This window comes from Zootoca vivipara, chromosome 1, assembly GCF_965207765.1.
Source record: "Zootoca vivipara chromosome 1, rZooViv2.hap1.1, whole genome shotgun sequence".
NCBI lineage: Eukaryota > Metazoa > Chordata > Lepidosauria > Squamata > Lacertidae > Zootoca > Zootoca vivipara.
Window position 1 is genome coordinate 108755276 of NC_142582.1, and position 16768 is coordinate 108772043.

A 16768-nucleotide genomic window follows, 5' to 3' on the forward strand; every position below is an offset into this window, starting at 1 on the left:
TAGAAGTCAGGCTACTTTTTCAATGGCTGTTGCTCACATTTCCCAATTCCTTGTTAGTAAAATTAAAAGGAAGTTCCCGGGGATTTAAACCAGCTTTCCAGGGTGCTCAGTTATCTTGCAGTTGTGGACCTGAACCATTCGGTGCTGTGTTGCTCTTTTCCCCTCAATCAGAAGCAGAAGACCAAGAATTTCCATAGAAAGTCTGACACAACTGTGCCCTACTTCGAACTGAACTCCTGCCCATTGCAAAGATGTTTGACTTTCCACATTGCAGGGCAGAAAGAGACCCAAAGTAAGCATGATAAATCCTGTAAAGACACTTTTATCTATTTGCAAACCCTTCCCACAATATTCAGATAGCACTGGTTGCTTGGTATGTCGCTGTGTAAATTTTACCTAGGAAAGGTGAAGGTCTCAACCTAGGACAGCTATCCTTGAAGCTTGTCAAAAGTTCACCTCAATGCCCTGAAGTAGGCCACATAGGAATTGCATATGAATCAGCCACAGACCACGAGTCCAGCTTTTAATTTGATCAAACACAGTGAAAGAGTGCCAGGCTTCATGTGCTTTAGTGTAAATATTTGTGCTTTCTACCTCTGGGCACTTGGGGCATGGGTGGTGCTGTGGTTTAAACCACTGTGCCGCTTGGGCTTGCCGATTGAAAGGTCGGCGGTTCGAATCCCCGCGACAGGGTAAGCTCCTGTTGCTCGGTCCCAGCTCCTGCCAAGCTAGCAGTTCGAAAGCACGTCAAAGTGCAAGTAGATAAATAGGTACTGCTCCAGCAGGAAGGTAAATGGCGTTTCTGTGCACTCCTCTGTTTTCGCCAGAAGCGGCTTAGTCATGCTGGCCACATGACCCGGAAAAACTGTCTGCGGACAAACGTCGGCCTGTAAAGTGAGATGAGCGCCGCAACCCCAGAGTCGTTCATGACTGGACTTAATTGTCAGGGGTCCTTTTACCCTTTACCTTACCTCTGGGCATATCAGGGGCACAGCTTAACATTCCAGCATGGCAGAATCTACTCCTGATTATTTTTTGTCATGCAGGTCTGCAAATTTGCTTCTCTCTCTTGACTCAGATTTTAATCAGAACAGCAACAATGGCTGGAGGGGGTGTTTTAATTAACCCTATCATGCCCCAGCTACTATTTATCCTACAGGAGCAAAATTTATGGAGGAAGCAGGTAATCTATCTGTATTCCACCCCATCCCCCAAGTACGGCTCACATTAGCTGAGGAGGGGGAAGGGATTTAGATTACAAAAATGGAACAGACAGAAAGGGTTGTACAACTCCCCCCTCAGACCTGCTGCTCTGACCAAAAGTCTGCCCCCCACAAGAACTGAGTAAAAGTTGGTTGTTGTTTTTTTTAAAAAAAAAAAAGTCAAAAGATCTCATCACGTATCTCCAAAGGTTGTCTTGATTCTCTCTCTGCCTTTTCCTTTGTCTTAGGGCCAAAGTATATGAGAAGTTATACAATGCCTTTAGCCCTGGGGTACATGATTTCCCCCTCCCACAATAAGCAGCCATCATGGGAGGGGGGAAAGGGCCACAGTCCTCATCTGGCCTAGGGAAGGGCAGAGCAGCAAGATCAGGGCTAAAGACATAAAGGTTATCAGGCCTTCTTTAGCTCTTAAAAAAAGACACACACACACACCCCGGGCTAGTCAGTGAAGGAAAGGTGAATGTGCTGAAGCAACTACAATATTTTAACTACAGATTAAATTTATTTGTAAAACATTCTCAAAAGTCTCACTAGTGGTCTTCTTTGATAACTGGCGCAGGCGGGGTGGCGCACCCCATTTCGCTGCCTGAGGCAAAAAGGGAAGGTGCCACCCCATTGCCTCCCCTTTGCCAAATTCCCGCTTACCGGGGTCATACAGTGGTGGCTTCTGGAGACATCTCACTGGAAGCCACCGCTGCTTCTCTCCGCTTCTCCTGTGGTGATGGGGTAGGCGGGGCTCACACAGGGGCACTGCCCCATGGGATTCTGTCACCCAAGGTGGCTGCCTCAGTCCATCTCATGGGTGGGCCATCCCTTACTAGAACCAAAAGACTGGTACTGATGCTCCGGAAAGATATGTGCACAGCTCCATTTAATCAGTGGACTGAAGATATGACGACACTTGCAACTTATGAAGCGATTGCTTAGAGATGTAGACTTTGTATGGACAAGTATAAAGACATTTGGAACACTTTTATACAAAATATAGTAGGTTAAAAATAAGCATATATATCTCTCTGGATAATAATAAAACCTGCACACCAGAGACGTATAAATGGGATTGTAATTGTTAACTCGTATAATGATATACAGTCATACCTCAGTTTAAGTACACCTCGGTTTGAGTATTTTCAGTTTAAGTACTCCGCGGACCCGTCTGGAACGGATTAATCCACTTTCCATTACTTTCAATGGGAAAGTTCGCTTCAGGTTAAGTACACTTCAGTTTAAGTACTCTACGGACCGTCTGGAACGGATTAATCCACTTTCCATTACTTTCAATGGGAAAGTTCGCTTCAGGTTAAGTACGCTTCAGGTTAAGTACAGACTTCCAGAACCAATTGTGTTTGTAAACCCAGGTACCACTGTAGTATAGCTTTTATTTATTTCACTTTGTATTTTTGTTTTATGTTTGTTCGGTTAAACTGTTCTTTAAAAGACTTAATAAAATGGGTAGGCAGTCCTGGGTTCAGCAAGAGCACCAAGAATAAGGCAACTTATAGTTGGCCGAGCCATCTTCTGAAGCTCATATCATGATACTGTATTTGTAATAGGCTGATCCAGGATTCATTGCAAATTTAGATTCCAATGTTAACACTTTATTTAGGGAAATGTGACCAATGAAAGGGGAAGGAAGCACAAAGCTTGCTTACCGGTTGAGTCTGCTGCAGATGCTCTGCCACTAGTCAGGTCTTCAGTGTTTATGGATTGCAGGTCAGTATAGGAAGGTGTGAAACTGGGGCTGCTGGTGTTCTCAGAAGTAGTTGTCCAACTGTTGTCTGACGTGAGAGGCCTTCTCTCAGAAGATCCCGAAGAGGGACACGTCCAGCAGAATGTTCTTGGAGAGAAGGCTTTAAAAAAGAAAGAAAGAAATTTGTGGAACTAGGCAGCATTCAAAGGGTTCTGGAAAGGTGAATCATGACAAAAGAGGGAATAGGATGGTGCAGAACATCTTATACCAAGTTTCCCCCAAGCAAGGAAATGCTGCAGGGTAGTTGGTTATTTGATGCTATCAATGCTCCTCATTTGCTACAAGCCTTCTAATATACAGTCATACCTCGGTTTAAGTACGCTTCGGTTTGAGTACTTTCAGTTTAAGTACTCCACGGACCTGTCTGGAACGGATTAATCCACTTTCCATTACTTTCAATGGGAAAGTACACTTCAGGTTAAGTACCCTTCAGGTTAAGTACGGACTTCCAGAACCAATTACATTCATACTTTGGGTTAAGTACTTTTCAGGTTGAGTACTCCGCGGACCCATCTGGAACGGATTAATCCACTTTCCATTACTTTCAATGGGAAAGTTCGCTTCAGGTTAAGTACGCTTCAGGTTATGTCCAGACTTATGGAACCAATTGTGTACTTAAACCGTGGTACCAATGTAAAACCGAAACACTTGCTACCATGTTGTAGACTGAGGAATGTTGTGTATGTCTGTCTATGCGTTTTGTGCTTCGAAAAAAGTTTTGTGCAACCTCTGTTAATGTCAGAGCGTAAATGTCAAAGTCCAAGACCTTGTGCTGTTTACTGTGTTGCAAGACTGTTTAGCAGTAGCTGCTTGGAGACAAGTTCCGAAAGGGGAAATAGATAATTGCTTTTAATATTTATTTAATATTTAATATTTATAGACGGGCCCGGGATCAAGTACATTCGATGGGTCTGAGGCTCTGATTGGTTGGAGGCTCTAGCCAGTGAAGAATGGGCAGTTTGCCTGTCAGTCGGGAACGACAGTTGATGAGGAAGGTGTGAGGCGAAGAACAGAGAAAGTTGAGGCGAAAGTGGACAGCGAAATCCTGAATATTCTGGCATATTTTTCTCCAGTGTGTTAACAATGCTTTGGTGGCTGTGATGTGTAAAGGTCTTAACGGAAGAGGACAAAAGCAGGTTTTTTAAAACAGGGGAAATGTTCAAGAAACCGGAAGTACAACCGGAGGAGCCTTGGGATCAGAGGCAGATTGTACCCAGTAGTTAACTGGGTTGTGAGTGAATTTGGCTGGGGAGGAATGTCAGGGAAATTGGTCCGAGGTAAAAGCCTTTTAGAGGCAGGTCTCAGCAACAGCATCTCTTGAGTCCTTGGAAACCATCATCAAGCACGTGTAGATCTCAATGTATCAGCTTTTCCTTATGTTCACAATTATCCCTTTGATAAACAAACAGTCTTAGTTAACAGTTTGGTCCATCTCTGGTACTGGTGACAATCTCACACCTAATGCCAGGCTACCAGGAAGTTTTAAGAGTGTTTTAAGGGAATTGGTGCCAGCAGAAAAGGGTCACATTGGAGAACTCGGCGGGCCAGATTCAACTAACCTGGTAGGCTAGCAAAAGTCCTGGAAGAGGACTTCTGCTAGTGTAATAGGGCTTCCCCCCCCTCCATGCATTTTCCCCCAAATCTGCTCTGGGGAGTTGAGAGAACCCGCAGACCAGTCTGTGGGGAGAAGATAGGAGAGAACATTCCATCTGGCAAGCAAAAAATATTTTCATTGACAGAATAGTAGTGCAGTGTTGAATTTCACCCTCAGTTACAGTGGCTGCTTCTATATAAGCTGCGCAAATACCTAAATGTGTGTTTATAGACAGCAGGAACGGAGGGAACCCATTTCCTATACATGTGTATACAAAATCCTATGAAAACCGCATACCTGCCTGCTCTGCAAAAAGACTATTAATACATGGGATGCGAGGAGAGCTGGGATCCTCATCTCCCCTCTTTACACACTCTTTCAGAATGTCTGAACAGAGATATTTTTCCTTATAAGCCTCATGTGCAAACAGCATCTATAATATGAAATGTCCAAAATCACAGTTAGAAGAACATACCTTCATAGTCTTTAGAAGCAAGCTCTACTCACACCATACATTTAAAGAACTATTATACCACTTTAACAGTCATGGAGAATCCTGGAAACTGTAGTTTGTTATGGGTGCTGGGTTAGCACTACAGTTCCCAGGATTCATTATTACTCTTAAAAGCAATGCTTTGCATGTATGATGTGGATGAGATCTAGAATAGCTTGCTTGAGAATTCTCTCTCCAAATTTGTTCCAGTTATACAACATACATCCTCAGTCTTCAGCTACCTGAGCTTATAGCGAACTTTTCCTCCAGCAGCGAAGATAGTACAATTTGTTCCAATTTTAGCATGCCATCAAGCTCTCATCGTTTCCAGTTATTGCTTTCCTTCTTCCTCAGCTGTACGATTCTCTTACTCAAGACTTGCCAGTTTCAGAGCGGATAGCACAATCGGCATTATGTGAAGTTTGCTCTGTTGTGAAAATGCCTCCCCAAGAATGTGAGATAAAGCCCTAGTTACTTGAGCCACTTAGAATCAGACAAAGTCCTTGAGAGGAGTGTGATCCAGATGTCACAATAGGCCTTTTCTAGCTATACTTTTCATACCTCGCTACATTCCAGGGCGCAGCTTTGCCCAGCAGTATATCTGATTGAATTGAAACGTCAATATAAGAGAGAATTGAAACAGGGCCGAGTTCCATTCTGCATTGGTAGCATAAGCAATCAGGGTACCATATGGGTTGTATGCATAACTGCCAAGTTTTCCCTTTTCTCGCGAGAAAGCCTATTCAGCATAAGGGAATTTCCCCTTTAAAAAAGGGAGAACTTGGCAGCTATGGTTGTATGACTGACATGGCTATTTCCCATGCCATTGGTGCCCCTTCGCAGGACTAGTGTCACAATATATTTGCATAATTAAACATTTTTTGGAGGAATTTTTTTTTAAAGTGTTATTTTTAAAATAACACTTTTAGCAAATTCTTTCAAAGAAACCAACAACAAAGCTTTAAAAATTCAAAAATTAGCATTTTAAAAAAGAATTAAAATAACAGAACAGGTTTTTTTAAAAAATAAAAATAATAGCACAGTGGTGGAGCACAAGCTTTCCCTGAAGAAGGCCCCTGGATCAAAGCCTGACACAGGAACACATATTTCCTGTGTTCCTAAAATCAGCAATAAAAATAATCAGTATCATATCATCCCTTTTTTAAAAAAATCTTTACCCGGTACTCTAAAGTTAGCAAAGTATGTACCAGTCAAGTATCTCCAGAGGAGCAAAATTTCACAACAAGGGCATCACTACTGAAAATGCCCTTTCTCCGGTTGCCAATACTTCAGCTTTGAAAGGAGTATCAACACAGCCTCTGAAACAGTATTAAAAGAGAAGGTAGGTTTATATGGAGTAGCAAAGAGTCTTTTAGACACTGTGTGCGTGTGGGGTGTGTGTGTTTATGTGATGTTGACAATAAACAAGCCAAAATATCTGTGGAATACTTGGGGCAAGGCCTAGGAGATGGCTTCTTAACTATCTTAGCCAGGGACTAACTACTTTGCAGGACAAAGCCATAAGAGGTCTAGTATGTAGAAGCCCAGATAAAATATCACAGAAGTCCCCAAACTGTGTCAGGTTGGGTATTATTCTTGAGGTCAATGATCTAAGCACATATAAGCTGCATCAATGCAGCCTGTTGCTACTCCATCATAGGATCATTCCAGCTCAGTGTTATTCACAAGAAGTGGCTCTCGAGAGTTTCGGACAAGAGCCTCTCTCAGCCCTACCTGAAAATGCCAGGGACTGAACCTGGAATCATTTGCAAGCATTACTGTAATAAGACTTCAGTATAGTGTAGCATTCCAACCTGTATGCGCATTCTCTGGTGACGTGCTAGGCCAGGGTGCATCTTCAAACTGGACCCACGTGCTGAATGATGAAGACAGATCAGGCTTTGGAGATGGGTGGTTTTCAAGCAAACATACGGACACAGAGTCTGCAGCAGTTTTGTCCATTCCATCTCCCAGCTCAGCATGTGCAAGTGTCTGAAATTCTCCATCCAGGTTTTGGATGCCTTCGGAAGAAGTATCAGAGGAGGACAGAAACCTTTCAAGAGGTTCTCCAGTTTGGCCTGCAAGAAGAATCACAATATAATGTAGAAGTAACAAGTAATTTTTAAACATCCTTTTTCATCATTTGTACAGTGGTACCTCGACTTACGAAGGCTATCCGTTCTGCGGCGGTCTTCGTAAGTCAAAGTCTTCGGTTGTCGAAGCACCCGTTTTGCGCATGCATGAAACATGATTTTGCACTTCTGCGCATGCGCCGACCGCAAACGCCGCTTCTGCGCAGGCACAGAATGCGCGCACGGCGAAAAGACTTCCGGGTTTGTCGACTTCGGAAGTCGAAACCTTCGGAAGTCGAGTCATTCAGATGTCGAGGTACCACTGTACATGTTTAATGTGTATAGGGCAATATTACAGCTTTATGCTTCTGAGTGAAACTACCTGTTATAAGAAACATGGCAGCCCAGGTTGAGTCATTCTCCTCTCCACCATTAAAGAGACTTTGTAATGCATAGTACATGTAATACTGTGTCCCAGTGTCATTATACTGAGCAAGTCATGGTATATAAAAACTGAACATAGCTACCCACATGTAATCAAATCCTTTCCAAGGAGCTTAGGGTGACCCCATTTTAACTCCATAACTACACTTTAAAGCAGGATAGGCTGGTAGAGTCCTTGACTCAAGTTCTCCCTGTGAGTTGAAGAAGGAATTCAACCTAGTTCTGAGTCCAAAACCCTGTATCCCAGAGTTGGGAGACCTATGGCCTTCCAGATATTGCTGGACTACAGCTCCCATCATCCTTGACTATCAGCCAAACTGGCTGGGGCTGATGGGAGCTGGACTCCAGCAACGTCTATAGGACCACAGGCTCTTCATCCCTGCTCTATCCATTACTTTGCTCTATTTGCTCTATTACAGACTCATGCTAGTAAAAGTCACAACTGCTGCTGGAGCAGGGCTGGCCTGCCCATGAGGTAGACTGAAGCTGCTGGCTTGGGTGGCAGAGTCCCATTTTTTGGGGGGGGGTGCTCTTGCTGGTGGGACTGCGCAACAGTGGCTTCCAGCCAGGTCTTGCAAAATCTCATGGAACTCTGGCAAGATCTCGCAGAGCTTTTGTGAGCTCTCACAATATCTCACCGGAAGCTGCTGTGAGACCCTAGTAGGCGAGGCTATGGCAGGGTGGTGGAACAGCTTCCTGTTTTACCTCAGGCACCCCTGAGCACAAGCACAAGCAATTCCCATTCATGCAAGGAGTTTCTCCATTTTAGTAGGTCTGTGTGCGACATGCAACTGGGAAAACACAAAACCCAATGGGAGGAAGACCCATCAGTTTGTGTCTATGCTGAATGAATGGAGAAGAGGCTGGACTTGTAAAAAAAACCACACACACAGAGGGCTTTGGAATGGAGTAAAAGAGTTGCCTTGTTTCCTTTGACTAACTTATTTATATCAAGATACAGCAACAGCCTGTTTCATCAGAGGGAAGGAATTTGCCTACCCTGGGAGGCAGCCGGTAGCAGCAGCCCATCGTTGAAGGAGACCCACTCTGACTGCTGGGAAGCAATGACGTTGGCAAGTGATGTCATGCTCGCTGCAAGTCGCTACTCATCTTCATTCACATCGCCGGCAGACAGTAGACAGCAGACAGCCCACTTTGTTGCAAAGTTGTCATTTTTAAAAAATTCATTTCATTCCTGACACGGCAGCTGTCAGGAGAGGGAAAAAAAATATTAGAAACCCACAATTTGATTGTACAAGGGTATAAATGGCTACTAGCAAAGATTACCTCCAGTGTCTCTGAATACCATTTGCTGTGGGAAACATACAGGAAAGTGCTACTGAACTACAGCAGGAGAGAGCAAATTTCAGGCTTGTGAGCTCCTGACAGATGGGCAGAAGGGGTAGGATTTGGGGGTTGGGTAGGCTCTTAGCTTTCATTTTTAAAAAGGAAGCAGGCATTTCTGAGGGAGAGGGAAGGATATTGGGGTATGCTTGCTTAAGCACTTTTCTATTATTTCATTCACTCCCTGCGTCTGCAGCCTTTGCAGAATAAAACACAACTGGCTGGTCTGGGCATGTTTTATTCCAAAGTAACTCCCTTGAAATAAAGACATTATGTCAATCTTATTGGAGATTCAGTACCTTCTTGTGAAATTCCTAGATATGTTTTGGCTGGGCAGGGATAAAATCCAACTATTACTAGTCTTGCTTCAAATGGCAAAATGGATTGGGCTGGCCCTGGGCGATTCTGAAGGAGGTCTACTGTTGCTTGCATATGGAATTTGTGTAAGTAAGTGTAAGTGTAAATCAGGCAACCTATTTTTTCTGGAATTGGGACTTTGGCTCTTTTGACCAGGTAACATTTAAACTGAGGGAGATTAAGGCTACTAAATAAATTCAAAAGCTTTCCCAAATATAGTGCTCTCCAAATGTTTTTGGGACTGCAACTCCCATCAGTCCTGACCACTGGCTATACTGCCTGAGGGTGGTGGGAGTTGGAGTCTATAGCATCTGGAGGGCACCAAGCTGGGGAATATTATCTTAGACTAAAGAGATTTAAGTGGAGATTAAAATAGTTGGATTATACCACTATCTTTTCTCTCTATTTGCTCCGAGTATCAACGTGTTCAAAAGGGAATGTGCACCTCTATTTATTTTGCTGAAGTTGAGAGTTTCCACTTGGAAAAATCTAGATCTTGAAATTCCAGTTCCAAAGCTACATTGACTTCAATAAAGTTGGTCTTCAAAGAAGACCCTTATGGAACAACAAATAATCTTCTAGTACCATCCTGATCTTATGGCAAGCACACAATACCAAATATGGGATCTAGGTTTCTTGCTACAAGAGCAATCCCAGCTCCTTCCTAACAACCTCCATAACCAGATTCCAATACCAAATGCATGTTTTTTTTCTAGCACAATTTAAGCAGGATGCCCCCTTTGTAACCAGAGGTTTCCACTGATAAACTGAATTTGAAACCGCAGCCCTGTTTGTGTATGCTGCCCAGCTATCCAGTGTCAAAGAGTTTAAAAGTGCCGTGTAGAAAGAACTGGTAGAGTTTTGCAAAACCAACTAGCAAATGGGGTCAGCATTAAACCAACGAATTACTGTATGTTCCTTGGAGAGGTAGGTAATTGTTCTCTGAACTACATAAAATAAATACCGCAACTCTGCAGTATCACTTCTTAAAATAATCTGGCAACTAACATGTCACAGGGAAAGAGGCACTGTTAGGTTTCCTAGGGAACCCAAGCCCCGTTTTTCAGATCTCCTGGCCCCTACTTTTAATCATCTTTCTATTTCTACCGAGAACTTTTTGTGTGTGTACTCAATGCTTTAAGGCAGTGTAATGTTTTGATGGGGAAAGAGAGTTAAGAGTGATTTACTGAAAACTTCACAACTGCGAAGAAAACTTGCCAGCTTGTTTCCCTGCCAGGGACAAGGAAGCTGGATAAGGGTGGATAATGTGGGATGGGAGGAGGTGGACTCTAGCCAGGTGGACTTAATTTGAGTCAAGAGTTAATCAGAGCTCAGCCCCAGAAGCCATTTTTGATGCCATGGCTCACACTTGCTGTTTAAGCAAGCAGGCTAGTTACAGAAAACTATTTTCAAGACATTTAAGGTCATGGGCAGTGTGTGTTCTTTTTGGGTTTGCCCCTGAGAGAGGGAGGGATAGACTGACCTCAATATTTTGCTGTTTTTCCCACCTGACCAACTGCACAGTTCTTTTGGCTTGCTGAAACATCTGTAATGTGAGTAATTTTTTAACAGAGCCTTGCTCTCTCCCCAAGCAGCCTAGCTGAGAAAGTCCTGAACGAAATCTGAAGAGAGCAGGACGTGAACAGGCAAAAGGCTTTATCAAGAGTTTCACATGCTCAGGGAGCTGAGGAGAATGCTTTCTTTTATTTCAGTTACAGGTAAGTAGCCGTGTTGGTCTGAGTCGAAGCAAAATAAAAAAATTCCTTCAGTAGCACCTTAAAGACCAACTAAGTTTTTATTTTGGTATGAGCTTTCGTGTGCATGCACGAGTGTATCTGAAGAAGTGTGCATGCACACGAAAGCTCATACCAAAATAAAAACTTAGTTGGTCTTTAAGGTGCTACTGAAGGAATTTTTTTATTTTATTTCAGTGTCTAAGAAAAACCTCTGAAAGGAGAGAGGATGAAGCAGGCCCGTCATGGAGGTAGAATTGTTTCTCCTCACTGAGGCAGTGTTTACCTGTCACCACCCCCTTTCCACTTCCATAAAAAAACACACGCCAAATATATCCCCTCCCACAACCAAATGAAAATTCACCAAGACTGAGAGTTTAAACATGGAAAACAAAACTCTGCTGCGCAGTTAGGCAGGTTGGTCTTTTAACAGCTAAATTCTGACAGTATTCCTCCTTGCTTTGGGGCTGAAGCGAGCAGCAGGTGTGACAAGAGTGCCACTATTCATCTTCCTGTTAGGCCATGGCTGAAAGAAGGCTTGGGTAGTTCATCTGCAAAATGAAAACAGCTCTTTGTGCCCAAAATAGTCTTAATGGAGGAGTATCCAACCACAGAAGCGACTCATAATATATGAGCAAGACCCTAATGACCCTATGAGTCACTGAACGCCCATACAGTAACTCTGAGGGTTGGATGGCAGAGTCCCAGCGCAGAACAGGGGCATAACTTCTCCTCTTTTTGCAAACCTTGGGATCTAACTCAAGAGACTAGCAGGCAAGCCACTGCAATGCTAATCAAGGCCGGTGTCAAAAGTCAGCATGGTTCATGCATCCTGCTGATGGCCCACATCCCAGCAGGAGAGGGGTTTTGTCCAAGGGGTGTCCTAAACCAGCACTCCTTCACAGACAGACCCAAGTCATTTAGGGGCCCAAGGCAGACAGTTCAAATTGCGCTCTCTCCCACAGCAACCTGCAAGCTGCTCTTGTCGTCAGGCAGCTGTCAAAGCCCTAGCAACTCAGTAAGGCCAACCACTGATACTTACCCTGGGTTTGGAAGCTGCCATTTATTTTCCCGATATGGTGCACAGTGATGCCACATCAGGGGCATTGTGGGAAATTAGAAGTGCTCTTGCCCCTACCCCCAAGGGGCCAATACTTGTGGGCTTTTTGCCCCCTCAAACCCAGAGCTGTCTCTGCCCTCAATAGTGGTAAAAGTAATATTATTTTACCACTCTGGAGTAATCATTTGTTGGAGGCCCTACATGCAGCAAATTTTAGATAAACTGCAAGGTCAGCAGGCTGTCAATTCAGTTTATTGCCATTTCACATGTGCTTGAGATTTCGGCCATCGAGTGATGCACATTTTCAGATTCTTAGCTAAACTGCCCCTTCATTGCAACTCCGAAGAGTGATTGGAACATAGGACGTTGCACTATATTGAGTCAGATCAACGCTCCACCTAGCTCAGTGTTGCCTGCACTGACTCGCAGCCGCTCTCCAGGGTTCAGACGGGATTCCCTCCCCACCAGCCCTACCTGGAATTCAGAGGGGCAATGAAAAAAATGCATTGTGGTGGCAGGAAATGGTAAAGAGATAAAAGCACATTTCTGTACCCACTTCACTATACTGTCTTAGTCTCAAGCCCTCCTTCAAGCAAAGCCCTGCCCCCAAGTCTGTAAAATTCCGAAACAGCAAATATTTTATAACGTGGAAAAGACAGCAACCCATCGGACAAAGCAAGCGAAGTAGCAACATGAAACTTTTGGGTGCAATTATCAGGAGAGATTTGGGACGAGGAGCCAGCACGCAGCTTTCAGCAGATCCTAGGAAGACTAGAAATCCTAAACCAGTGATGTGCAACCTTTTGAGCTTGGTGTGTCAAAATTCGCCAAAAAACTGAGCATAACTCGGGTGGTGTGTCACTTTGAGAAAAAAAACTATAATTTTGCGATATTTATAGTTTAAATAACAAAAATGTATAATTGTAATATATAACTGTATTTAATAAACCAAAAACTAATTATTTAACCAAACCAAACCAAAAAACCCTTATTTATCACAAAGTGCCCAGAGTTGTTGAGCTTTTGTGGGGGAGCTGCTGACCAAAGTTTTGGAGGGTTTTTTTGGGGAGTGCAAAAGTTGCTTTGCTTTTTTGGGGGGGTGCCCCAAAGCTGCTGCACTTTTTGGGGGGGAAGAGAACAGAAATAAATGAATAATACCTTCGCTGGAACTAACATGCAGCACCAACATAGTCTGCCAAAGCACCAAAAATCCCCAGCACAGAACAGGTTAAAAAATGAACGCTGTTACACCCAATCAACATCTGCCAAAGCGCCTGAAAAAAACAGCACAGAAAGGGTTAAAAACCAATCTCTGGCTACCACCAGCAGCAGCAGCAACAAAGGATCAGAGACAAGCTGAGGAGCGAGCAGGAGAACAAATGGGGGGGGGGCGGGACAACAGCGTGAATGGGCCGATGGGGTGCGTGCCAGCATTGAGGGCTCTGCGTGTCACTTCTGACACGTATGTCATAGGTTCGCCATCACTGTCCCAAACTAATATTTGATATCAGTAAAGGACTAGATGTGCACTTAAATGAAATTTAATCCATTTAAGAAGCAAATGCTGTTGGTTCAGCAAATCATCTGATCCAGGGTTAGGTGTCGCACTCCCCCTTAAGTCTCAGGCTAACAGGTTGCTAGCGCTTGTTGATCTGGCACACCTACATGGTTGAGTATCAGTGCCTTTTACCAGCTTTGGCTGTTGCACCCTTTCCTGGAAAAAGGGATTTGGCCACAGTCATCATGCTCTACAGAACTGGAAAGGTATAACAAATGGTCCACAATATCGTTGCCCAGCTCTTGATCTCTGGTGTCTATTTTGTTGTTTCTTCAGCTTGTAAACTGCCATGTGTACAGCAATATAGAAAGGAGGTGTACAAATTAAAAGTGAAACGAAATGAAAAAGGTCTGCAACTGTGCGATCAGAGTGTAATTTCACCCTATTTTTGTCTTGCTCATTCCTGGGCTCTTAAAGGTGCTACTGTTGTTGTTGTTTAGTCGTTTAGTCGTGTCCGACTCTTCGTGACCCCATGGACCATAGCAAAAGGTGCTACTACTTTCCTGCAAAGCCTCAAATGGCTTGGGACTGTGCATGCCCATATCTGAAATGCTGCACTGACCTGAGGTTTGGTGGGTGTGCATGAAAAACACGAGTACCTGTGGGTGTGGTGGCCCTGTCAGCATATGCCTTTTGGCATCTGGTGCCTCTTTGAAGAGCAGGAAGCTGAAACAATCTTTTTTGGCCACAAAAGCTTATGCCACCCTATATTTATGGGTCTTCAAGGTGCCATGAGAGTCTCAGCTGTTTCCATTGCATTAGTTGACCGTCAATATAAAGTGATGAGTTACAGCAGTGGTCTTCAACCCCCGGGCCACGGACCGGTCCCGGTCCGTGGATCAATTGGTACTGGGCCGCCCAAGGAACATTTAAATACAATTAAATTAAAATTATTAAATCAAAACAATCTAAATAAAATATAAACAATGTCCCCCCCCCTCAGCGGGCCGCGGTAAAATTATCAAACGTTGACTGGTCCGTGGCGATAAAAAGGTTGGGGAGCACTGAGTTACAGCACTAACTGATGTGGATCTGCTGAGATTTCAACCCCACTGTGTTTAGAATTATGGCTCTGTTGAGATTTAAGCAGGTACTGTAGCACAATAAGAATCAAAATGTATTACTTCACAGCAAGCAGTGTTCTCCTGTGAAAAAGACTCATTAGAGACATGGCAGGAAACTATTGCCTTGACCATTAAAAAAAAATCCAGTTATGGAAACAATCAGCTTGAAACATTACTTATTGAGTCTCAGTGTTTTAACATTGATGCTGTATTACAGCACATTTTCCCATTACATAATGGCACTGAAAATTAAAAGATGGTTTTCATAGCAAAAGCACAGCTGGTTTGTCAAAACTCAAATAGGATTACTGCTGTATGGCATATATCAATTGCATGGAGAGGATTGTAGACCCACGTATAGGCCTTGCTTGTTAAAATGCTGTAAACCAGCCTTCCCAAACCTGCAGATATCTTTGGACTAAAACTCCCATTATCCCTGATGGGAGGGCAGCAAGCTGGGGATGGCTACTCTAAACCAAGGGCCAGGTCAAACAGGGCCAGGGGACATAGGTTATGCACATGGTGGAATACAGGAATAGGCCACTCTATCACATGAAATAAGAACGGATATATATTCCTATTTCCCTTACACACTTGGCAGATCCAACTCTGCTTTGGGAAAAATTGAGTTCTCTTTGCTACTGCCCTGCTCAGAGAGATAACACACTGGACTGTGATATTCCTCATTCTTCATCTCTACCGCAGAAGCAACTGAAGATCGTTAGAGGGCTTGAAGCAATACTTCATCAATACTACCCCCCATCACAGGTCACACAGTATTTTTCTCCTGTTGTTTGCAAGAGCAGCAACACCGCTCCCTGCCAGATCCCCTGAAGGCATTTTAGTAGTGAGCAGCAATGCTAGCCTATATACAGGGAAAACTCGGAAAATTAGAATATCGTCGAAAAGTGCATTGATTTCAGTAATGCAACTTATTATTTTTAATTTTTCTTTTAATTTTTACAAATGCTTTCTTTTGGAAATTCCACAGTAATAAAACAAATGGTTACAATAATACAAAAATAAACATCGCTATTACATTCATTCATTCATTACATTCCATTTATAATTGACCTGCCTAACAACAAATAATTACAATTACATGCTTTGCATGTCATGCATCTATCTCATGTATTGGTTTCACCTTTTCAGTTGCATTACTGAAATAAGTGCACTTTTTGACGATATTCTAATTTTCCGAGTTTCACCTGTATCCACGAGAACCAGGGCTTTCTTTCAGCCAGAACTTGCTGGAACTCAATTCCATCATCTCTCAGGTGGGTGGCATTACTGTTCTAAGAAAACAAGGGAGGTGTTCATGGCACCTCTTTTTCTAGAAAAATAGCATTGACAAAATCTCTAGATTTTATACATTTATAGATCCATGGGTAGAAGTAAATTAAGATAGTGGGAAGCCATTGTGGATGGAAGCTTCACTCCCATTCCAAAATGTCTGCTAACCTACTGCTAAGATGGTCGTCCTGGGGCCCGTTGGGATGGATTGGTGAGAGGTCCTTCTCAGCCTCTGGGGCCCTTGGCCACTGCCCAACCTGATCAGTCACTGGCACTGATACACAGTGATATCTCCAGATGATGAAGTCAGATACTGACATAAATTCCTGCACTGGTGTTAATAATTTGCAACAATTAGTAAACCTGGAGGGATAATGGACATGATGGATTAAAAATGCATAGAAAATGGTAGGTGTGGTTATTCTGGAGGCATATCCTTCCCCACTAATGGTCGGTCTCAGTCTCGCTCTCCCTGCCCTTCCCTGGCAATGCTTGTGGGCATTTTCTTATTTCATTTACAACTCATGCAAAATTACTTTCTTCACACTAGGACTGAGCAGAAAAGACTGCAAGCAGAAAAGTCAGTTCCAGTAGTAAACACGAAAGAATGTGATTCTTCCCACACGGAACATTTTGACAAAGCAAATGGAAGGAAGCCTCTATAAATTTTGCGGTTATAAAATATGTATGTGCAAAACTCCATTTCACAAAGTCTTCTGCAGCCAGGGAGAAAACCTCACCTGTGGCAGGTGGGTGGGAGCCTTTGTACTAGACAGTCTGTCA

General features: G+C 43.4%; 1 protein-coding gene across 1 annotated transcript in view; it reads right to left on the reverse strand.

Annotated features, from left to right (window-relative positions):
* The window catches only part of STON2 (stonin 2), a 70289-nt gene that overhangs the window by 48343 nt on the left and 5178 nt on the right, over positions 1-16768 (reverse strand). The window contains exons 2-4 of the mRNA XM_035107794.3: positions 8576-8783; positions 6875-7138; positions 2876-3073 (exon numbers count right to left, since the gene is read on the reverse strand). Of these exons, the coding sequence (XP_034963685.3) occupies positions 2876-3073; positions 6875-7138; positions 8576-8663 (550 nt within the window). The 5' untranslated portion in view covers positions 8664-8783. The remainder of the gene's footprint in view (positions 1-2875; positions 3074-6874; positions 7139-8575; positions 8784-16768) is intronic.